General features: G+C 63.4%; 5 protein-coding genes across 21 annotated transcripts; 3 read left to right on the plus strand and 2 right to left on the minus strand.

Annotated features, from left to right (window-relative positions):
* Positions 1-16: 16 nt before the first annotated feature.
* Positions 17-2577, plus strand: C25H8orf82 (chromosome 25 C8orf82 homolog). Its single transcript, XM_032467977.1, has 3 exons — positions 17-234; positions 828-876; positions 1147-2577. Exons 1-3 carry the CDS (start codon positions 58-60, stop codon positions 1590-1592), a joined length of 672 nt encoding a protein of 223 aa, XP_032323868.1. The 5' UTR covers positions 17-57; the 3' UTR covers positions 1593-2577.
* Positions 1720-7055, plus strand: LRRC24 (leucine rich repeat containing 24). Of its 4 annotated transcripts, none has more exons than XM_006188945.3 (5): positions 1720-1966; positions 3963-4219; positions 4370-4648; positions 4817-4985; positions 5667-7055. In XM_006188945.3, the coding sequence occupies exons 2-5, from the start codon at positions 4046-4048 to the stop codon at positions 6587-6589; spliced, it is 1545 nt and encodes a 514-aa protein (XP_006189007.2). In that variant the 5' UTR covers positions 1720-1966; positions 3963-4045; the 3' UTR covers positions 6590-7055. The 4 variants fall into 4 exon arrangements, with proteins under 4 accessions (XP_006189007.2, XP_032323848.1, XP_032323846.1 ...); XM_032467957.1 differs by having other exon boundaries at positions 1836-1966; positions 4781-4985; XM_032467955.1 differs by lacking the exon at positions 1720-1966 and having other exon boundaries at positions 2742-4219; positions 4781-4985.
* A 435-nt stretch (positions 7056-7490) lies between these two features.
* LRRC14 (leucine rich repeat containing 14) lies at positions 7491-11150 on the minus strand. 9 transcript variants are annotated; one of them, XM_032467947.1, is made up of 5 exons: positions 11056-11126; positions 10133-10289; positions 9055-9408; positions 8282-8866; positions 7491-8187 (listed from the first exon to the last, which is right to left on the minus strand). In XM_032467947.1, the coding sequence occupies exons 3-5, from the start codon at positions 9381-9383 to the stop codon at positions 7620-7622; spliced, it is 1482 nt and encodes a 493-aa protein (XP_032323838.1). In that variant the 5' UTR covers positions 9384-9408; positions 10133-10289; positions 11056-11126; the 3' UTR covers positions 7491-7619. The 9 variants fall into 9 exon arrangements, with proteins under 9 accessions (XP_032323838.1, XP_032323839.1, XP_032323844.1 ...); XM_032467948.1 differs by lacking the exon at positions 10133-10289 and adding an exon at positions 10308-10406 and having other exon boundaries at positions 11056-11120; XM_032467953.1 differs by lacking the exon at positions 10133-10289 and adding an exon at positions 10361-10406 and having other exon boundaries at positions 11056-11105.
* An 89-nt stretch (positions 11151-11239) lies between these two features.
* Positions 11240-17791, plus strand: RECQL4 (RecQ like helicase 4). 2 transcript variants are annotated; one of them, XM_032467941.1, is made up of 23 exons: positions 11240-11390; positions 11455-11488; positions 11589-11689; positions 11922-12062; positions 12373-12971; positions 13062-13161; positions 13236-13362; positions 13483-13578; positions 13676-13807; positions 13889-13981; positions 14063-14199; positions 14609-14692; positions 14770-14949; positions 15026-15205; positions 15279-15420; positions 15502-15764; positions 15840-16125; positions 16198-16327; positions 16414-16583; positions 16658-16838; positions 16922-17064; positions 17229-17340; positions 17436-17791. In XM_032467941.1, the coding sequence occupies exons 1-23, from the start codon at positions 11307-11309 to the stop codon at positions 17764-17766; spliced, it is 3846 nt and encodes a 1281-aa protein (XP_032323832.1). In that variant the 5' UTR covers positions 11240-11306; the 3' UTR covers positions 17767-17791. The 2 variants fall into 2 exon arrangements, with proteins under 2 accessions (XP_032323832.1, XP_032323833.1); XM_032467942.1 differs by having other exon boundaries at positions 11242-11390; positions 16917-17064; positions 17232-17340; positions 17436-17702.
* Positions 17792-17835: 44 nt separating this feature from the next.
* Positions 17836-20047, minus strand: MFSD3 (major facilitator superfamily domain containing 3). 5 transcript variants are annotated; one of them, XM_014560344.2, is made up of 5 exons: positions 19016-20043; positions 18515-18662; positions 18309-18433; positions 18133-18242; positions 17836-18052 (listed from the first exon to the last, which is right to left on the minus strand). In XM_014560344.2, exons 1-5 carry the CDS (start codon positions 19677-19679, stop codon positions 17879-17881), a joined length of 1221 nt encoding a protein of 406 aa, XP_014415830.1. In that variant the 5' UTR covers positions 19680-20043; the 3' UTR covers positions 17836-17878. The 5 variants fall into 5 exon arrangements, with proteins under 5 accessions (XP_014415830.1, XP_032323859.1, XP_032323858.1 ...); XM_014560345.2 differs by having other exon boundaries at positions 17837-18052; positions 18309-18386; XM_032467968.1 differs by lacking the exon at positions 18133-18242 and having other exon boundaries at positions 18309-18386; positions 19016-20047.
* Positions 20048-21233: the final 1186 nt, after the last annotated feature.

Raw genomic sequence — 21233 nt, forward strand, 5'->3', positions numbered from 1 at the left:
CGTTTGCGCAGCACCGCCCCCTCGTGACCCTCTGACCGCTTCCGGCGAGAAAGGAGGATGTGGGCGACGCGTGGGGCTCTCCGGGCCTGGGCTCTCCGGGCCTGGGCCCTTGGCTTGGCGCGGTCCCTGGGGACCCGGGCCTGCGGCGGGGTTGGAGGCGTCTCCTACACGCAGGGCCAGAGCCCAGAGCCGCGGACGCGGGAATACTTTTACTACTTGGATCATCAGGGCCAGGTTGGCGGGGAGGGGGCGGGGCCTGAGGGAGGCCCTTGCGAGAGAGGTGGGGCCTGGCGGTAGGCGTCTGAGGGGCGGGGTCTTTAAAGTAAGTGAGTGCGACTGGTGGGCGGGGGCGGCGCGCCGCGCCGGAGCGACTGGGGCGCCTGGTCCCGGCCCCAGAGGGCTAGGCCCCTAGCAGCCAACCTCCCGCAAGTGGTTGCACTCCGCTCGCTTTGCATCCCCAGCTCTTGCAGCCCCCAGCCCTGGGCCGCCCCACCTGCTTTGGAAGCTTTGGCGGGGGTGTCCGCCATGTCCAGGGGGAAGCAAGTCAGCCTCCGCGGAGGCGGCACATAGAAACTCGAAAGGAGGAGGGAAGAGGCATGGGGAAGACGTGTCAGGCCAGAGAACCTGTGCGTGAGGAAGCATGGCCTGGAGTGCGGGGTGGATACGGGGAAGTCGGCAGGGGTTTACCTTCCACGCGCCTCTCTGCACTCGGTGTGCACAGACGACCAAGGAAAGAGGACGCCCACCGGGGCCTTCCCGCTCTGGGGCCAGCTCTGTCGGGCTTCCACCTGGGACTGATGGGTCACGGCCTGCCCCTCTGTCTGCAGCTTTTCCTAGATGACTCCAAAATGAAGAACTTCATCACCTGCTTCAAAGGTACTTACGCCCTCTCCTCCCCGACCTTCCCTCGCTTCGGAGAAGGCCCTGAAGGGCTCCGCTGCCCAACCTGTTGCTGGGCCTGCCCGCAGCGGGGTACTGGGAGTCCTGCGCTCCAGAGCTTCCTGTCTGGAGGCAGGCCAGGACAGCTCACCAACACCCGGTGCCTGCCCTTGGTGTCGCCCAGGGTTAGCCGCCTGCCTGGGGGCAGTAGGGCCCAGGGGCCTTGGGGCCCGGCATGCTGAGCAGCCGCGCTCTTCGGTCCCCCAGACCCGCAGTTCCTGGTCGTCTTCTTCTCTCGCCTGAGACCCAACCGCAGCGGGCGCTACGAGGCCTCCTTCCCCTTCCTCTCACCATGCGGCAGGGAGCGCAACTTCCTCCGCTGCGAGGACCGGCCCGTGGTCTTCACGCACCTGCTGGCCGCGGACGCCGGGCCCCCGCGCCTCTCCTACTGCGGCGGCGGCGAGGCCCTGGCCGTACCCTTCGAGCCGGCGCGCCTGCTGCCCCTGGCCGCCAATGGGCGGCTCTACCACCCAGCGCCGGAGCGCGCGGGCGGTGTAGGGCTGGTGCGATCGGCCCTGGCCTTCGAGCTCAGCGCCTGCTTCGAGTACGCGCCCGGCGCGCCAGACCTGCCCTCTCACGTGTGTTGGCAGGGCCGCCGTTTCGCGCTCACTATGGACCTGGCCCCGCTGCTGCTCGCTGCCCCGCCACCCTGAGCGGCGCCGCGCGGCCCGCGTCGCTGCGCACGCGCCATCCAGAGAGCTCGCCGGCTGAGGCTGAGTGCGCGTGCGCGGCGAAGGTGCACCGCTGTCCCGCTGCCCCGCCCCGCCCGGCGCTGTCCGAGGTGCTGCCGCGGCCCGGGCCCCGACACGGGGAGGGGCTGGGTCACCAGCCCTCGGTCCCTCCCCACTCACCTCGCCTGGGGTGTCCTCGGCGTTCTCTGGTTCGGCCGGCGCTCGCGACGGCAGACCCGGGCGGCCGGGCGGGAGGAGCCGGCGCTCCAGTGCGCGAGCGGCGCCCGCCCCTCCCCCACCCTGCGCTGCTCGGTGGGCCAGGGTTCGGCTGGGGAGCCGCGCCGCGGAAGCGTCAGGTGAGGGGTCCGCCCGACCCAAGGTCAGCGGGCGAGGGGGCGGGATCGGGGGCCGTCCCTGCTCACCGAGAAGGGCGTGCGACCTGGCGGGGACCACGCCCTGCCCTGTACCGGCCTGGGACAGACCATGCCTGAGGCCATGGACGATCAAGACTCCCGACTCTGCGCCTGAGAGGATCGCAGGTCTTCCCCTCTTACCCCTCCGAGCCTCCCTCCCCCTCAAATGGGTGCCCTGAGACAGTGACAACCCACCCCTGCCCAGCCGGATTAGGGGGTTTTCCCCTAGGTAAAAGGATTTCTGGGCTGGCCTCCCCTGCCCTTCCTGCTTGGGCCCTCATCCTTGCCCAGGCCAGCCTTTCTACACGAATCAGCATCTAGGAGCTGTCCATGAGAGCAGTAGTCCCCTGAGTCCTGAGAAGGAGGCCAAGAACCTTCTATATTTGAGAGGCCTTGCTGCTGGAAGCTGGGTGGCCACTCCTTTTGTTCAGGGAAATGGGTCCCAGGGGCTTCAGAGAATGCCCACAGTTTCTTGGGGCTCACCTACATTCTAAGACATCTGGGAACTGCCTCTGCCTGAGCCAAAGCTATTCCATTAAAACTTTTGCTGTGCCTGTCTCTCTCCAGTGATTTTCAATAATCATGTGAGTTACAATTTAGAGCAAGACTCAAACAAACACCAAGGCCACTTACTGCCTTTCCACTCTTGCTAGTGGGGAGTCCTGGTGAGCAGGCAGGTGTTCAAGCAGGGACAGTGTGAGGTGGAGCTAAAGGCTCAGTGATAGCACACCCTCAGCCCCATCCCTGGCTTCAGACTGGCTGGCTTCTCAGCCCAAGTCCCCACCTTTAATTTGGACTCAATGTGCCCCAAGCTAGACCCAGGCCTTGCCCTCTCTCTAGGGTCACATTTGCATGAACATAAACCCAACACACTACTCCCCACTTCAGTCCAGGAAGTCACTGCCCCCAGAGCCTACTTGGGAAACACCACTAGAAACCCAGTTGGTGGCCCAAGGCCCATCTTTCCCACCCCAGCCATTCCAGGGCCCCACATGCCCCCCAAAAGAGGGGCCCTTTACTGGGAGCCAGCATGGAGAAGACAGGCCCACACCTTCCAAACTGACTTTCCTGCTGTTTGTCTCACCCCTGATTATCTAACAAACTCCCTGAGGAAAAAGCCCTAATTCTAGCTAAGCTGTTCCAGCCACTTCCACTCCCAGGAGGGCAGGGGCAGAGGCTGGACAAAGCTGTGCCTCGATTTTCCTGTGGCTGGTGCCTCCCCTGAGACCAGTTGTGCCCATATCCTCCATCAAGTTACACCAGGTGAATCCCAGGTTTGAGGACAGAGCATGAGTTCCAGGGATAAAAATGACCAGAATAAATGCTGGGTCAAGGTCAGCTGAAGGCAGGGAAGGAGTGTGGAGCCTTGGGCCTTGTCCTGGGGGCACAAAAAGGACCTCTACTCTAAGCTCTGTGCCTTCAAGGTCTGACGCCAGTCCCCACAGAGTGAAGAGTCTATGTGGACATGGGGTTGTGTCTGCCCAGAGGCTGCTCTTCCCATTCTAGTCCACGCTGTGGTAAATGACCCCAAACTTCACCCTTGTGTCCCCAAGGCCATACCTTTCACCAGCCTCTTGCACCCAAGATCCAAGGAGTGGCTGTTGTTAGGGTGTAGAGGGCACGGCAGTCAAGATGTCCTCGTGCATGAGCAGGAAATTCCTCAGTGCTAGTAGAGATGGGATGGGGAGAAAAGCAGGCTGGGATGGGGTGGGCTGTCCCCATGTGGCCTGTGTGGCAAGACTCTGAGGACAGAAGAAATTCTAAATTGGAACCTGATGCCCCAGATCTTTACGACTTTTTATAAAGGAAGGCAATGAACGTTTAATCAGTTTCTCAAGCTGATTTAAAACTTAAAAAAATTCAGACACAGGATGTGTGCCTCCAGCCATCCTTTTTAGTGGCTCTCAAATGTTAAAAACAGGCAGAACCTGTGTTTCAGGAGGCGCGTCCCAACCAGGGCTGGACTGGAGGCAGGCTGGTGAGGAGGCTGCGGCTTTGCGGTGCGCACCTGTCCCACGGGAGATGGCCCCAGGGGCACCCACATTGCTGTTGCTGTTGCTGTTGCTGCTGTCACTATCCAGTGTCCTGCCCTGCGCTGCCAGCTGTCCGGCTGCCTGCCGCTGCTACAGCGCCACAGTGGAGTGCGGTGCCCTGCAGCTCCACGTCATCCCACCTGGGATCCCGCCCGGGACACAGGTGGGCACCTGCATGGAGGCTGCTGGGCTGCAGGGGAGGGGTGCCTGAGATGCAGAGGGATGGGGATGTGTTTCCTCGTGGGTGGTTGGGCCCCCTAGGGAAGAGACAGCCCCAGTGGGGTAAATGCCCTCCCTCCCTCTGGCCCCACAGACACTGTTCCTGCAGGACAACTGCATTGCACACCTGGAACCCGGTGTCTTGACGCCTCTGGCCTCCTTGCGCCATCTCTACCTGCACAACAACAGCCTGCACGCTCTGGAGCCAGGTGCCTTCCGCGCGCAGTCGCGCCTGCTGGAGCTGGCGCTCACCAGCAATGGGCTGCGAGGCTTGCGTGTAGGCGCTTTTGCTGGTCTGGCCCAACTGCGTGTACTCTACCTAGCCGGTAACCAGCTGGTGCAGCTGCTGGATTTCACCTTCCTACACCTGCAGGTGAGTGGGGAGAAGGGTGGGCAAGGGCAACAGTTTTCCTGCATTGCCACATGCCCTGCCCGACGGGAGTATGGAAAGGGAGTTCTCCGTCAGCACAGTCCAGCCTGGTAAGAAGGGGACCTGTCCTCCAAGGCCCCTTTCCCTGATGATCTACTGTCCCTGATTCAGCGACTGCAGGAGCTGCACCTGCAGGAAAACAGCATTGAGCTGCTGGAGGATCAGGCCCTGGCCGGGCTCTCTTCGCTGGCCCTGCTGGACCTCAGCAGGAACCAGCTGGGCACCATCAGCCGAGAGGCCCTGCAGCCCCTAGCCAGCCTGCAGGTCCTACGCCTCACAGGTACCGCTTATGGGGTCAAGGGGGTCTCATGCAAAGGTAGCTTCCTTGGCCACAGTGATGACAGTAGGGAGCAGGCCCAGCTGTGGAAGGGTCTCCAATGGCAGTGCTCTGCAGGGCCACACCACCACCCACAGACATGATAGAAGACTGCTAGGAACAGGGGTGCTGGTAGGGGCAGTTCGGGGACCCCGCCCAAGGAAGACAGAAAAAGTACAAGTCCCTGAACAGACTGGACAGAGCTGAGTGGCATGCACACTTTGGGGCCATCAGAGGGCAGGCAGGCAAAAACTGGACAGATGAGACCAGGACTGGGGCCATTTCCTGGAGACAGCACCTGAAGGCAGGGCCAAGAGGATGTGCGAAGTTTCAGTGCTGGTGGGATGTCTATGTGAACACAGAGGTTCCCCCAAATAGTGAGATTTGTTGCAGGGAGAGGCTTCAGAGGAGTGGGGACTTTCCGAGAGGTTAGTGAAGTGAACTAGAACATGCATCACGGAACGGAGTTGCGGGTGGGGGTGTGCCCGCCTACACACTAAGGAGCTTAGGGGTCAGAGAAGGGGTGGCAGAGGTCCCTGACTGTGGGAGGTGGGAAAAGGACTCCTGCTCTGGCCAACAACCCAACTGCACAGACTGTGTTCTGGAGGCACCTGAGCTACCTGCCCGCCGCTGCTCTGCCCACAGAGAACCCATGGCGCTGTGACTGTGCCCTGCACTGGCTGGGAGCCTGGATCAAAGAGGGGGGCCAGCGGCTGCTCAGCTCCAGGGACAGGAAGATCATGTGTGCAGAGCCTCCCCGCCTGGCACTTCAGAGTCTCCTGGACGTGTCTGGCAGTAGCCTCATCTGCATCCCACCCTCTGTGCACGTGGAGCCGCTGGAGGTGACAGCCAACCTGGGTGAGGACCTACGGGTTGCCTGCCAGGCTTCTGGCTACCCGCAGCCCCTCGTGACCTGGAGAAAGGTGGCACAGCCTCGCGAGGGGCCGCCGCCGGCCCCAGCTCAACCAGAAGGTGGGGTGCCGGTCCCAGGCGGGTCCGGGGCCTCTGACACGGGCAGCGGCATGCTTTTCCTCACCAACATCACCCTGGCCCACGCCGGCAAGTACGAGTGCGAGGCCTCCAACGCCGGCGGCGCCGCCCGCGTACCCTTCCAGCTCCTGGTCAACCTGTCCCGGCAGCAGCAGCTGGCGCCCGCGCCGCCCCCGGCCGCCGGCCCCATCAGCCACGAGCCCCTGCCCGAAGCAGGCAGCATGGCCTTCCGCGCCCTGGGCCTGGCCATGCAGACGGTCATCGCGGCGGCCATTGCGCTCCTGGCGCTCACGGCGCTCCTGCTGGCGACCATGATCTGCCGCCGGCGACGCAGGCGCAAAAAAGTGCCAGGGCCTCCGGGGGAGGGCGCTCTCTTCGTCAACGACTACTCCGAAGGCCCCTACACCTTCGCGCAGCTCGAGGAGCTACGCGACGAGCGGGGCCACGAGATGTTCGTCATCGACCGCTCCAAGCCGCTCTTCGCCGAGAGTCCAGCGGAGACGACCGAGAGCACGGAACCCGGACCCGCGCAAGGGCTCCCACTGCAGCCTCCCGCCGCCTACGAGATCCACTGCTGAGGGGCGGGCGGGCGGGCGGGCGCGCGCTGATGACGTAGGTCCCGCGGATTCGCTGGCCCGCGGTTCACCCCGCGCATGCTCCAACATGCTCAGTAAAGGCTGGAAAGCTGCGCAGTGTGCTGCGAGCGTTGTGTGGCGTCCGGGGCGCGGAGCGAGACTCGAGCACCTAAGGACCCCGGCTCCCCAGTCGGAAGTCCTGCTGCGCGAAAGGAGGGTGGTAGGGTAGGCTGCCAACGCCCCGACTGAAGCCCTCCAGAAAAATCCCCCCCCCAAAGTCACCCGACCTCCAGCCCCGCCGCCTACTGGAGGAGCCTGGACCACCGCGAGGTGGGCGGGGTGGACTGTGGGGAAGCCTACGGAAGGGGAGGGGCAGCGGGCCTGAAGGCTTCGTACTCAGTGGCCATGCTAGGGGTGCAGCAGAGAAGGGGACAAGTCACTCTAATAAATTAAGACAGGAAAAAAAAAATCCACAAATTTAAGTTCTAAACACACTGCACTTTTGTACCTTAAGGACACCTTCTGGCTCCAAAACCCAGCTGAGAGGCAGTCTCCTGGGTGTCAAGGTAGGAAGACCCCCTAAGAAGCCCCAGAGAGCGTGGGGGCTCAGTCCTCCTTGAAGCAGGCCTGTCCTAAGTTCCACCCCAGACCAGTCTGCTCTTGGGGAGGGCCCAGAGGAAAACACTCTCTCTTAGCTCACTGACCCCAGGAACATTCTGAAGAGAGAACCAGGACACCAGAGGGCAGCCAAATGCAGCTAAACCTAAGCAGGGCCGTGCAGGCCTAAAATTCAGCCCGCAGGCCCGCAAGTGGTCAACCAGTCAGGTTAGCAGGTGCAGAACAAACTGCGCAGCGCGCTACAGAAAGCATGGGGAGGCTCAGGGTGCACCCGGGAACAAGGAAATCAGAGACTAGTGCCTTTATGTCAGGCCTCCAGCAGGGTCCCCGCCAAGGCTCTGCCTACCCAAGGGGCAAGGGGCTTCCACGAACCCTGGACCCCCGGACTGCCCGACTCTCACCCAGAGGCGAGAGGTCACAGGCTAAAGTAGTCTGCAGCCAGGCGCCCATAGATGTCTGTGGTCCAGAGCACATGAGCACGGCCCGAGGCCAGCAGCAACTGGTGCAGCTCAGCCTCCACACGGGCAAACTTCTCTTCATTGATGGAGGCTTCCAGCAGGACAGAGGCAGGCGGTGGCCAGGGCAGGCCCTCATAGCAGTCCACAGGGAAAGGGTGCACCACTGTGCGCAGCTCAGCCTGTGCCACTGAGTCCCGCAGGAGTTCCTTGAGGCCTGCCATGGACAGTGGATTGCCGTAGAGGCCGAGGTAGCGGAGGCTGGTGCAGCGAGTCAGCACAGGGAGTGTGACCAGCAGCTGGGTATCAGCAAGCTGGCACTCAGTCAGCTCCAGGTGCAGCAGAGTGGCTGCTGCTGCCTGTAGCAGACCCTGGAAGGGCTCCAGCTGTCTGCCGGACAGGTCGTTGCCACTCAGGTCCAACTTCTTGAGGTGGACAGCATGAGGGCTCTGTGCCAGGAAACGCAGGTCTTCAGGCAGTAGGGCACAGAAGGCCAGCTCCAGGCTCTCCAGGGGGCTCTGCAGGGTGCTGCAGGGGAGCACAAGGGTTCACAAACAGACAGGGCCAGGGGAAGGTCTTGTGGAGGGAATGGGAGGAGCAGGGTAATAGCAGGCCCACTCACCTGAGTAGCTGGTCCAGCCGCCCCGAGAGGAGAGAGGAGCCCATGCTGAGCTCCCGCAGACAAGTGAAGCGACCCATCTGAGCCAGGAAGTAGCGGAAGTTGTCCTCACCATCCACGGAGGGCTGCCGTGAGTCCCCATGGACATAGTGCAGCCGCAGGCTGGCCAGGTGCTGGAAGCGGGCCACGTGCGGGATGATGACAGACAGGCCACGCAGGCCCAAGTTGTTGAAGCGCAGGTCCACACGGCGCAGGCAGCCAGCATCCAGAAGCTGTAGCAGGGCCACTGTATTGCGCATGGGCAAGTCCTCAGCCCGCAGGTCCCGGCAGCAGAGCCGCAGTGGGCTGCCTACGCTGCTGCGGAGCGCCTCCCTCAGGAACGCATAAGAGGCCCGGTTCACCCGCAGGTCCACACGCACCTCCACAGGAATGGGGGCCAGCCCTGGCTCTGCAGTCCTGCCCTGCTGCTGTGCGATGCACGTGCGGGCCACAGCTGCTGTGCAGTCCCACATGCTCATGGTGCCAGGGTCCTGCTCCACGCCGTCATCCAGAAGGCCCGTCATGTCCAGCACCCGCAGCACGTGCTTCCTGGGAGCAAGGGTGGGCTGAGACAGGAGACAAGGGAACACAGCCCACACCCACTACCCGCCACCCTGGGACAGAAGCAGCATGCTTGCTCTTGCATTGAGCTCTTAAACCAGACTGGAACCTCCTGTGGAGGATCCTTTTTGCACCCCCCCTCCCCAGGCCTGAGGGCCACTCCAGTGAGCCCATACCTGCAGAGGGGCTGAGTGCCAGCCTCAGTCTCTGGGGTGTGGAGCCGGGTGGTCAGCCCCAGGATCACGGCTTGCATGCTCTCAGTACTAGGCCGCTCCTGCAGCAGGGCCCGGCTGCAGTGGGCACACTCCTGCAGCAGCTGCTGGAAGCTGAGCAGTGGGAAGGGCCACATGTGCACCAGCTCCCGCAGCACGACAGTCTTCTTGTCCATAAAGGCCACTTTGAACAGCAAGGGGAAGAGCTCTCGTGGCAGCAGGGGCAGGGCCTGGCAGGCAGCTGACTGGCACTGGAGCATCTGCCGTGTGCTCAGGAACACAAGCGTGTGCATGGCGCTGGGCCAGGCAGGAGGCCACCTGCAGGGAAGGGTCCTTCAGTGGGGAGGACAGACGCGAGGCCACTGCCCCCTCCATGCACTGGTTATGGGAAAGCTCAGCATGGTGCCTAGCACAGAGTGGAGAACCACAGCACCAAAGATCAAGTGCTAGGTGCCTTGCAGTAGGCTGAGTAGAGAGGAAAGGAGCTCAAGGCCACCCCCAGGCCCCACCCTCCAAAGCACGGGGGCATTTTTAGGGAAACAAAGGTATCAAGCAGTACATAAAACAGCATGGCACCAGAGATGACTGGCTCGCCTGGGTGTACTTCTGATGGCTGTTGCTCTGCAGGGCCCCCCATCTGAATCTCAGCCCTCTCAAATCACAAAGCTACTTATCAGAGCCTCCCTTCCTTAAAAGTAGACCAAAGCTCAGGCCCCTCCCCCCACAGCACTAGTGGGATGGGATACTCCCAGGGGCTAGAAGTTGCATCCAAGTGTCCTCTCTCATAGCCTCCTCAGAATCTCTAGCAGACTGCCCTTGGATTCTGTGCAGCACAGTAAACGGGAGCTAGAAGTACAGATGCAGCTTTATAAACACCCAAGCAGGTAGACAAGACCAGGACCCAGGGAACTCTAAGTCCAGAGGGCCTGAGGAACCCAGGCCCTCAACATGAGCTCCAGTTCTACTATTTCACTGGCAGACATGGAGAACCCTGGAGATTTACAGAAAGGAAAAATGCCTCCTCCACCGGGATCCTTGTCACCTGTCTAAACATCTGTCTCTTCCCTGGAGAACCACGTTGAGAGACCAAGTCTCAAATCCATGGGGTTCAAAGGCACCAGGCCAGGGGCCTTTGCTCAGATGCACAGAGGCAGCTGCCAAAGGAACATCCAAGCTGACAAGGAGCGCACAGAAGATGCCTGAGGGCACAAAGGTACCTGTGTGTCAGCTGTGCTGCTGACTTCACAGCAGCAACAGTTAGCCGACTTACTGTGCGCCAGGCACCTCATCCTCAAAACTGCCTCCGGGTCATCACCCTGAAAACAGATTAGAAAACTAAGACCTAGGCCGTGCCCGACCAAGGTCACAGCCTTGTGTGATGAACTGGGGGAAGGGTGGCAGCCTGGCCCCAGAGCCCCTGCTCTTGCGGACCTCACACACAAGTCCTTAGGGCACTGGTTCCTGAGAAGCCCCAGACGTCAACCCTCGGACTCGCTCTGCCTGTGGACAAATCTCGCGAGGACGACTCATACCTCGCTGTGACAGGACAGGCCAACAGAGCACCTGTCACGAGAGGCAACGAAAGCAGCCAGTGTGGTCACCGTGGGAGGAGTCTCGGTGTGGTGGCCGCCGCCCCCTCCAGCCGGCCCCAGCTCCAGCGTTTCCCTGAAAACGCCCCCGCCCGGCTTATCCAAGCCTCGAACCGCAGGAGGCCCTCAATCCGACGCCCTTCCACCTCCTGGGCGGGGTCTGCCCCTCGAAGCCGAGGCGTCGTCCCCTCGGGGCCAGAGGCCGCTCAGCCCCGCGCCAGGCTCCGGGTCCCACCCCGCAGCCGCACCGCCCAGTCTCCCGCCCTTGCTTCCCAGGTGGCGCCGCCCCGAGGGCCAGCACCCGCCTCGTGCGGCCAGGCAGAGCCAGGGGTCGCACACCGCCCCGCTCAGTCCCCGGCTGGATGCCAGCGCTCACCGGCCTCACAGCCACCACCACCGCTGCCGGCCCCGCCTCGCCGTCTGTCGTGCCCCGCCCAGCACCGCCGCGCGCCGCGATGACGTAAACGCCCCCCATTGGCTGCCGCGCTAGAGCCCTGCGGATTGGCTGCCCCGGCCGAGCGGCCGTACCACCGCACCGCCTCCGACCTCGCCGAGTGCCTCCATTGGCTGGCGGCCGGCGTCGCCCTCGTGGCGGGAGATTTGCAGGGCGCGGTGTGTGGGGCGGTCATGGAGCGGCTGCGGGACGTGCGGGAGAGGCTGCAGGCTTTGGAGCGCGCGTTTCGGCGGCAGCGCGGACGGCGGCCAGGCCAGGTGTGGGCTGTCTGTGGGCGGGGAGCTGAGGGTGCGGCCTCCTGCTGACGCACTCCCTTTACAGGAGGACGTAGACGCGGCGCCGGAGGAGACCCGCGGTGAGCGCGTGGGCGCGGGGCGGCCGGGCGGCCCCATCCGAGCCCTGACTCCAGGCTGCTGACCCCTAAACACCGACCCCCACTCCGATCCCGCCCTCAGCGCTCTACCGGGAGTACGGTGCCCTGAAGGAGACCCTGGGCCAGGCCGGCGGCGTCGGGCCTCGCGATTTGGAGCAGTCGCTTCCCGCAGCGGCCGAGGAGGTACCCAGGCTGGACATCTCATCCTCTCTATTAATTTCCTGTATGCCGGAGCCTAGAGGAGTCGCGCCCCACCCTCTGTAGGGCACAGAACTCGTGGGGAGGATAGACAAGGTGGTAGAAGGCCAGCCCCGTCCCCTCCCCCTCTCCCTCCAGGTCTCTGCGGGGCTGGAGACACCTCTGTCCCCTACACCAGCCTTTCCATGGCCTACATCCCTACTGTCTCGCCCTGCAGGTGCCGGCGCCCAGCTGCTGGGGGTCCCACTTGAATCGGGCTGCGACCCAGAGCCCCCGGCCTACATGGAAGCCGAGCTCTCAGGGGTCTGTGCAGGACTATGGGAAGAGGCTTAAGGCCAACCTAAAGTACAGTCTGCAGGTAAGGGGTAAGAGCCAGGCAGGCAGTGCATCAGGCTGAGTCCAGACGTGCTCTTGGCTAAGGAGCAGAATCACTAGACACCCATCCTTGTCGACTCCTCCACGTGGACTCGTGTTCACAGATGCACACACACAGCTGCATTCTTAACGAGGGCAGGACTCCTCAGGAGAGGCCAGAATCAGCCTCTTCTTTTATATCTCAGCCTTGTGCTTCTCGCTTCACTCAGCTGTTGTAGGTGAGGACTCCAGCAGGGTTGAGTCTGCAGCAGCCAGGGGACCTGAGTTCCTGCTTGCTTGTCTCTCCTTTCCAGGCCGGGCCAGCCCTGGGCCGGATACCCCGACTTGCCCAAAGATCCTCCAAGGTCCCTTCCCCAGGGCCTCCAGGCACAACGACTGCCCCCACCTCTCCAGAAGATGACGACGAGGTGCCCCCCCAGCCTCCCAAGCCCCAGCTGAGGCCAGGCCGGCTCCAGCAGCTGCGGGCATCCCTGAGCCTGCGACTGGGCTCCCTAGACCCTGGATGGCTACAGCGGTGCCACAGTGGAACCCCAGATTTTCTGGGGGTTTCCAAGGCCTGCCAGCCTGTCCTGGGTGCAGAGGAGTCACAGCCTCTGACTTCAGGTGTTCCATCTGTCCTCTACCCCATCACCGTCCCTGAGGTACCTGTACAAGGCCCAGAGGTTCCAGCCCTACAAGCAACTGGTGTCAGTGCGTTAAAACCCCATAGTGGTAACAGTCAAGGCAAGAAGCAGAGACGGAGTAGGGAGCTGGAGGGATGCCATGCACAGACCCAGCAGGACAAAGGCCAAGCGGAACCCCTGCCTGAGGGAGCTGGGGCTGCAGTGCATGCAAAAGACTCTCCAGAGGAGCCTGTGAGGGCACAGCCCCCCAGCAACCCCACAGCCCCCAGGTAGCACTGCTGTAACCCCCTGGCATGGCTGCCTCTGGCCAAACCGAGGTAAGGAGGGCTTCGGGCTCGGTCTATCTGTGTCTCTTCTAGGCCCACCGCGCGAGACAGGGGTAATTACGTGCGACTCAACATGAAGCAGAAACGCTATGTGCGGGGCCCAGCCCTGCGGGGCAGGCTTCTCCGCAAGCAGGTGAGAAGGTGCTGTCAGATGCTCCCCTTCTCCTCCAGCTTCTCGCCCTGTGACCCTCCTCTGTGTCCCTGCAGACTTGGAGGCAGAAGTGGCAGAAGAAAGGGGAGTGTCTTGGGGGTGTTCAGCCCAGAGCCACAGCCAAGGACTCTTATTTCCAGTGTGAGCAGCTCAGCCACTGGGCATCCCACTGCCCTCAGTCAGGTGAGGCCTCTGCCCTGGGTGGTGGCCTGGGTGAAAGCTGCTCTGAGGTGTTGGTGTGCTCTTTGGGAGGCAAATCCAGCTCAAGCAAAAGGCTCTACTAACTCGCTACTCCTGGTCCAGAACCTACCCTGGCTCCTCAGGAGGGTGACACACAGACCCTGCCCACGTTGGAGGAAGTATCCCAGAGCACTGGTGCTGCCGACTGCCGACTCTCTGGTGAGCAAAGGGATGGAGAAGAGTTTGTAGCCAGTGGCCTTGCTAGGATGACCCTGTCCAGCCTGGAGCTCCTATACTATCCTCTGTCTGCTCCCAGCAGGCAGAGAAGACACAGAGCCTGTGGGGCCTGAGCTGCTGGTGCCTCTGGGGGAGTCTGTGCCCGAGGTGCCCTGTCCCCCTCCTTCTGTGCCCCCACTCTACCCACCAGGGCCCTCGGGGCAGGTGGCAGGTGAGTAGACAACTACCAGCCCAGAGCCTTTACTGAGAGATGAGGGCAACCGGGGCCATGCTGACTGATACTATGCCGCAGACACACCGGCTGAGGTGTTCCAGGCCCTGGGGCAGCTGGGGCACCAGGCCTTCCGCCCTGGGCAGGAGTGTGTGGTCATGCGGATCCTGTCTGGTGAGTGTGGCTGGGGGAGGACGTAGGGGGACCAAGGCCCAGCCAGAGTGGCGCTAGTGACCCTTGCTTGGCCACACCCAGGCATGTCCACGCTGCTGGTGCTGCCCACAGGCGCTGGCAAGTCCTTGTGCTACCAGCTGCCCGCGCTGCTCTACTCCCGGCGCAGTCCCTGCCTCGCACTCGTCATCTCTCCCCTCATGTCACTCATGGACGACCAGGTGGGTGGACAGGGCCCCAGCACATGCTGAAGACAAGAACTGGCCCCCACTGGGACTGCTGCTTCTCGCCCCGCCCCCACCCTAGAGCTGCACAGAGGCGGTTTGTTCTCAGCTCTGTCCCTAGCCGCAGGCAACAAGGACATGGCTGGCCAGACCCAGGCCCACCCACAAGAGGAACAGCACTGGGAAGGGGGTACATCCCTACTGGGACCCATCTGTTCCCAGCACTCCTAAGTCAAGGCCCACAGGTGGCTCTGAACCCTTAGTTGCAGGACCCAGGGTCTGAGTTTTTTCTCCCCAGGGGGCCTGGGTGGAGCTGCAGTAGCTGTCATGTCAAACCATTTTAAGAGGCGTTTGGGAACGGGCCAGGGCTGGGGGCCTGCGACAGGCTGTGCTCCTGTATCTGCAGGTGTCAGGCCTGCCCCCAGGCCTGAAGGCAGCCTGCATCCACTCCGGGATGACCAGGAGGCAGCGGGACTCTGCACTGCAGAAGGTAAGGGAGCCTCACGGCATGGGGGGCAGAGGCAGCAGGTAGCTCCTAGGTGGCACTCCTGACCTTGCCGTCCTCAGGTTCGATCGGCCCAGGTCCAAGTACTGATGCTTTCACCAGAGGCGCTGGCTGGGGCTGGGGCCGGGGGCGCTGTCTTCCTCACTCAGCTCCCCCCAGTTGCCTTCGCTTGCATCGACGAGGCCCACTGCCTCTCTCAGTGGTCCCACAACTTCCGGCCCTGCTACCTGCGTGTCTGCAAGGTGAGCCTTGTCCAGGGGACGGGTGAGCAGGCCAGGGGAAGTGAGTTGGGCATCCTCACTACCTGCTTCCACACAGGTGTTGCGGGAACGCCTCGGTGTCAGCTGCTTCCTGGGTCTCACAGCCACAGCCACACGCAGCACCGCCCATGACGTGGCCCAGCACCTGGGTGTGCCCGAGGAGTCTGTCCTCAGGGGCCCAGTCACCATCCCAGCCAACCTGCATCTCTCTGTGTCCACAGACAGGGACCCAGACCAGGTAACTGCACACATGGGCCCGGCAGAGGCCCCTGCCCCCCGACTGCTCACACTGACCATTGTGTCCCCCCCAGGCTCTGGTGACACTGCTGCAGAGTGACCGTTTTCGTGCCCTGGGTTCTGTCATCATCTACTGCAACAGGCGAGAGGACACGGAGCGTGTTGCTGCACTGCTGCGCACCTGCCTGCGTGAGGCCTGGGCCCTGGGCCCCGGAGGTGAGGTGGGGGCAGGGCCGCCCCCCACAGACCTGCCCCAGGCAGACACCCCACCTGACCATCTGTGCATCTTCCCTGCAGGCCAAGCCCTGGAGGCTGTGGCCGAAGCCTACCACGCCGGCATGTGCAGCCGGGAACGGCGGCGGGTGCAGCGGGCCTTCATGGAGGGCCGGCTGTGGGTGGTGGTGGCCACAGTGGCGTTCGGGATGGGGCTGGACCGGCCGGACGTGCGGGCCGTGCTGCATCTGGGGCTGCCCCCAAGCTTTGAGAACTATGTGCAGGCTGTGGGCCGGGCCGGGCGTGACGGGCAGCCTGCACACTGCCACCTCTTCCTGCAGCCCCAGGTGGGTACCCAGCCGGCTGGAGACCCCTGAGCCTGCCTCGTGCACAGCCCCACGTTCACGGCTGCTCTGCTGCAGGGCGAGGATCTCTGGGAGCTGCGTAGACACGTGCACGCCAACGCTGTCGACTTCCTCGCCGTGAAGAAGCTCGTGCAGTGCGTGTTTCCTCCCTGCGCCTGCACCCAGAGTCCCCCAGAGCAGGAGGGTGGTGAGAGCCAGGACAGCCACTCGGCTAGAGCTCCTGTGGCCACATGCCCCCAGGATGCTGACCAACCCAGTCTCAAGCACAGAGCCCAGTGTCTGGGCCATGAGCGGGCGCTCCCAGTGCAGCCAATGGTGCAGGCCCTGGATATGCCCGAAGAGGGTGAGAAACGGGGATGTGCGGCGGGGGGCATCCCTATATCCCCATGTCCCCTGAGCCCTGCTCTGCCCCCAGCCATCGAGACCCTGCTCTGCTACCTAGAGCTGCACCCACAGCGCTGGCTGAAGCTTCTGGCACCCACGTATGCCCGCTGCCACCTGCGCTGCCCCGGGGGCCCCACCCAACTCCAGGCCCTGGCCCGCAGGTGAGCACACATCCCACCCAACTCGGGCTGGGAACAGGGACAGAGAACCAGGGCTGTCCGTCACACTTGGCCTCTCCCTGGCATAGGTGTCCTCCCCTGGCTGTGTGCTTGGCCCAGCAGCCCCCCGATAACACAGGTGGGGAGAGCAGTTCTGTGGAGTTTGACGTGGTCGAGCTGGTGGACTCAATGGGCTGGGAACTGGCCCCCGTGCGGCGGGCTCTTAACCAGCTGCGCTGGGACCCAGAGCGCAGGACAGGTGTGCCCGCCCCCAGCCCTGCTTGCCAGGTGCTTGCCCTTCTGCCTGCCCATTTCTGATACCCTTTCTGGCAGGTGTGCCTCAGGGCACGGGGGTGCTGGTGGAGTTCAGGGAGCTAGCCTTCCACCTGCACAGCCCCGGGGACCTGACAGCCCAGAAGAAGGATGAGATCTGTGACTTCCTATACAGCCGTGTGCAGGCTCGAGAGCGAGATGCCCTGGCCAGTCTGCGCCGCACCTTCTGGGCTTTTCACAGGTGCTGGAGAGGGTGGGCAGGGCTTGGGCAGCCCCACCCTCCCTGGGGGGCAGCTCTGACAGGCTCATCCCACCATAGCGTAGCCTTCCCCAGCTGTGGGCCGTGCCTGGAACAGCCCAACGAGGACCGCAGCAGTCAGCTCAAGGCCCTGCTCAGCCGCTACTTCGAGGACGAGGGCCCAGGGGACAGGGAGGAGGAGCAGGGTCCAGAGCCAGGACAGGCCCAGGTGAGTGCCGGGGACTCCTGGGAGGGGGGGGGTCACAGAGAGGACACAGGACTGCAGTGAGGTGAGGCAGCAAGGCACCTGTGCACCCGCCGCCTGCCCTGCGCTGAGCCATGTGAGACCGGGTGTCTCGGGAGCGCAGATTGGCCTGACATGTCCCCCACCAGCAGCTCCAGGACTGGGAGGAGCAGATCCGCCGGGACATCCGCCACCTCCTGTCCTCCTGGCCAGAGCAGCAGTTCTCGGGCAGGGCTGTGGCCCGGGTCTTCCACGGCATCGGTGAGGGTCTGGGAGGCATAGCCCTGAGAAAGGCAGGGGCTGGGGGCTGGACTGGGCCAAGAGCCCTCAGAGTCGGGTTTCTCGTTCAACTGCAGGGAGCCCCCGCTATCCGGCCCAGGTTTATGGGCGGGACCGGCGCTTCTGGAGAAAGTACCTACACCTGAGCTTCCATGCCCTGATGCACCTGGCCACAGAGGAGGTCCTGCTGTGGGGCCACTGACTGCTCTGTGCAGAAGGCCCTGTTCTCCCACATCACAGACAACATGGCCTGAGCAGGGGCTGCACAGCCAGTATGGAAGGTGTCACATATGCAGTTCATCAAGGCAAAGATGGGGTATCAGTGACCAACCACCCTGGGCAAAACCCACCGCCAGGAGCGTGGGGGCAAAAGGGGTACAGAATAAAAGATGCTCAAGTTGCTCTTAGGGACCCTCCTTCCGGTGGGGACAACCCCACAGTCTGAGAACCTTGCATGTCACTTGTCCCAGACACAGGCCACATGCACACTCCACTTTATTGACAAGTCTGGCCACCCAGCTCAGGCCAGGGTGCTGGGTGCCAGGCCCAAGTACAGGATGGGTGTGGCTGAGACAACAAGGAAGAAGCAGAAGCAGAGGTGTGGCCCCAGGCTGTCAGCCAGGGCTCCAGCCAGTGAGCCCACCAGCAGCTTCCCCAGCAGCTCCAGCGTGGCCAGGAGACTGTAGTGTGTGGCCTGGGAATGGGTGGAGAGCGTCAGGACCTGCTTGTACTCCCGCCCTGCAGCCCCCTGGTGTCCCAGCCGTGTCCCCTCACCTGCAGGGCACTGGGTGCCAGCTGACTGCAGTGCATCATCAGGGTGAAGGTGGTGGTTGTGACCAAACCCCCCAAGAAGTGCTGCAGACACAGGCTCAGCAAGGCTGCCCCTGGGGGAGCTGAGGTCAGCGGGGCCCAGGACTCCAGGCTCCTCCCCACTACGGCCAACCCCTCACCTCTTAATACTGTGCAGGTGCCCAGCTGGGCCGCAGGAGCATCCAGGGGAAAGATCAGGGCAGTCTGGCAGGCCAGGCCTCCGAGACAGAACCAAAGCACTGATCTCAGCAGGGGCAGTGGCTGCCTGGGGAGGAGATAGGGAAGGACAGGGGTGCAGGGAAGGCCCAGAGGGGACTAGGTGTGTGATGGGTGGAGGAGGGCTCACCAGTGCTTGGCCAGTAGGACCCCGCCCAGGGATGAGCCAGCAACGGAGCAGACCACAGCACCCACACCGTTCCACAGCCCCAGCTCAGAGGTGGAAATGCCGCAGTCCAGCAGGAGGAGGGGGAACAGGCTGCCGGCACCCTGCTCACCTGCAGGGAGAAAACCAGGAGCAGCCCACCTCCCTCCTCATCCTAGGGCCTCAGCAGTCACCCTCCCCCAGCCCTGCCTCTGTCCTGGGTCAGAGATGCCAGGATGTTTGGCGATGGGCATCAGCTGAGCTCAGGGTGAACCAAGAGGGTCTGGCTGGGGCTCAGGACAGCCATGGAGCTGGGCCTGCAGAGGGGACAAGGATCAAGGCCCAGCTGCAGAGCCAGGATGGGCTCCAGCCTGCAGACCATTCCCCAGGAGTAGAGAAGGCAGCCCCACAAGCAAGCTCTAGGGCTCTTGGGGACTCGCCTGGAGCGCCCGCCCCTGCTGTTGCCTGACTCAAGCCCTAACTCACCCAGCTTGTAGGTGAGCACAAAGCCCACCGTCCACAGGGTCCCAGGCACAGCCAGCAAGTCCTGCCAAAGGTGCAGGACATGTCGGGGCGGCTCTGAGTGCTGAGGTGGGGGTAACTGTTGTAGGGCTGGCGCAACCCAGGCCAAGGCAGCAACCAGCCAGTACGTGGCAGCCAGGAGCTGAAAGAGCAGGGCCCAGGAGATGGGGGGTACAAGGGCCAGCACCGCCCCCAGCTTGTAAGCCACCACCTGCACCGTGTTGCCAGGCCCCAGCTCAGAGGGCTCCAGAAGTTGCATAGCCAGTGTGTCCAGGGCCACATCCTGCACAGCTGCAGCGAGGTTCAGCAGCAAAAGCAGCCCTGCCACAGTGGAGGGCAGCCCGGCCTGGCCAGCTTCGGCAGGAGGTAGGGCTGCCAGCAGCCCACACGCCAGGCCCAGAGCAGCTGTGCTGAGCGTCAGCCAGGTTCTCAGGGAGCCCCACGTGTCCACCAGGGGGGCCCACACGAGCTTGAACAACCACGGCGCGTACAACACCTTGGCCAGTCCCACGCGTGTCAGGGAGAGGCCACGCGCCCGCAGAAGCACGGGCAGCAGGCCAGACTGCAGCCCGTAGGGCAGGCCCTGCACCAGGTAGAGGCCGGCCAGCGGCAGCAGCTTCCCATGCATGGCAGGGAGAGCGGGGCTCTAGGGCCGCGCCGGGAGTAGGGGCGCGCACCCGGACTCTGGAGGCTGGGGCTGGGTCCAAGGCCGGCCTGGGCGGGATCAGAGGCCCCACTCAGAGCTGGGACAGAGCGGTTCCAAATGGGGTCCGGTCGGGTCAGGGGTCATACGGCGGCATGGCTTTGGGGCGGGGCCGAGTTGGACAGCCTGGCGTCCTCACTGGCACCCTCGGGTCCTCGCGGCGTCAGTACTTCCAAAGAGCTGCCGGCCTCTCCGCGGCGGTACTCTGAGCGCCGCTCGGGCCCAGGCCGCGAAACCGGGAAACGCGGCGGCCATAGAGTGCGCGAGCGGGCCAGAGCGCCGGCCGCCCGCGGGCGCCCCCGGTGGCCGACCTGGGCGCGGGAGGTGAGTCGCGGGGTTGGCCGAGGTTGGCTGCGGTGCCTGGGTCTCCCAGGATCGAACGTCGGAAGCGGCTGAAACCGCGGCCCACACAAGTCCCTCCCAGGGTTATCGGATCCCGTCTCCAGACCCTCTGGACCCAGACCTTAACTCTCCGGAAGCGCTTCGGTGTCTCACCTGGAGCCTGGTTGCTGCAGCGTCCGTTGGGTCGCTCCAGCCGCCCCCACGGAGGAGCTGTGGCCTCCTTCCCCACCCCCACCCCTCCCCCGTCTCTTACTGCGCCCTCCTGCTTCTGGACCCCTCACCCCGCTCTGCTTGTGGTCTCAGCGCCCTCTCCAGGCCAGTGGCCGCAGAGGGCCGTGGAAGGCAGGAGATTTGTAGGAAATGTCCGAGCCAGGTTCCGCCCGAGGATGCTCCTGGCAGCTGCCGGAAAGCCCCTCTAGTGTCCAATGACAAGGCCTGGAGAGCCTAGCCGGGCTGGCGCAAGCCTGACTCCAGCTGGCCTTGCTGACGGAGGGGCCCATCCGAAGGGGAAACCAGAGCCGAACATGGGGTCTCACGCCACATCTCCTGACCAGAGCTGTGCGGTGCGGGCAGCAGTGAAACACGGACGTGGCTAAGAGCTGGATCCAGAGCAGAGCTGGAACCTCGTCCAGCACTGTCTCTAAGCCCTCGGGTCCATGGAGTCAGCCCAACCCCTAGACCAACTCACAGGCACTTGAACCAACATACTCCCTCAGCTGCTGAGGCCACTCTGGCTGGGCTGGGTTTCCTGTCATTTCTACACATTCAGGGGACCCAGGTTTCTCATCTATAAACCGGGGACTACAGTGCTCACCAGAGGACCGCTTGTGCAGTGACAAGTGTCTGGCACATGCACCTAGGTGCTCATCCTCCAGTGGCAAGGACACAGGGCGGCCCACCTGCCCCGAGCCTGAGTCGTCCAGCCTAGCTCTGCCCAGGGCACCTTTTCCTCAGCGTCTTACCTACTCTCTCCCTGGAGCCGGCCGCAGGGCGCTCCAGCTCAGAAGGGGGCCTGCCCTCTCACTGTTTCCCAGCTGGAAGGCTGCGTTTGCACAAGGGTGTCACACACACTCACCACACACTCCACACAACAGGGCAAAGCGAGCCCTATTGGTTCCTCCTCCCTCCCTGCTCTTG

The sequence above is a fragment of the Camelus ferus genome, chromosome 25 (genome assembly GCF_009834535.1).
Source record: "Camelus ferus isolate YT-003-E chromosome 25, BCGSAC_Cfer_1.0, whole genome shotgun sequence".
In the NCBI taxonomy this organism is placed as follows: Eukaryota; Metazoa; Chordata; class Mammalia; order Artiodactyla; family Camelidae; genus Camelus; species Camelus ferus.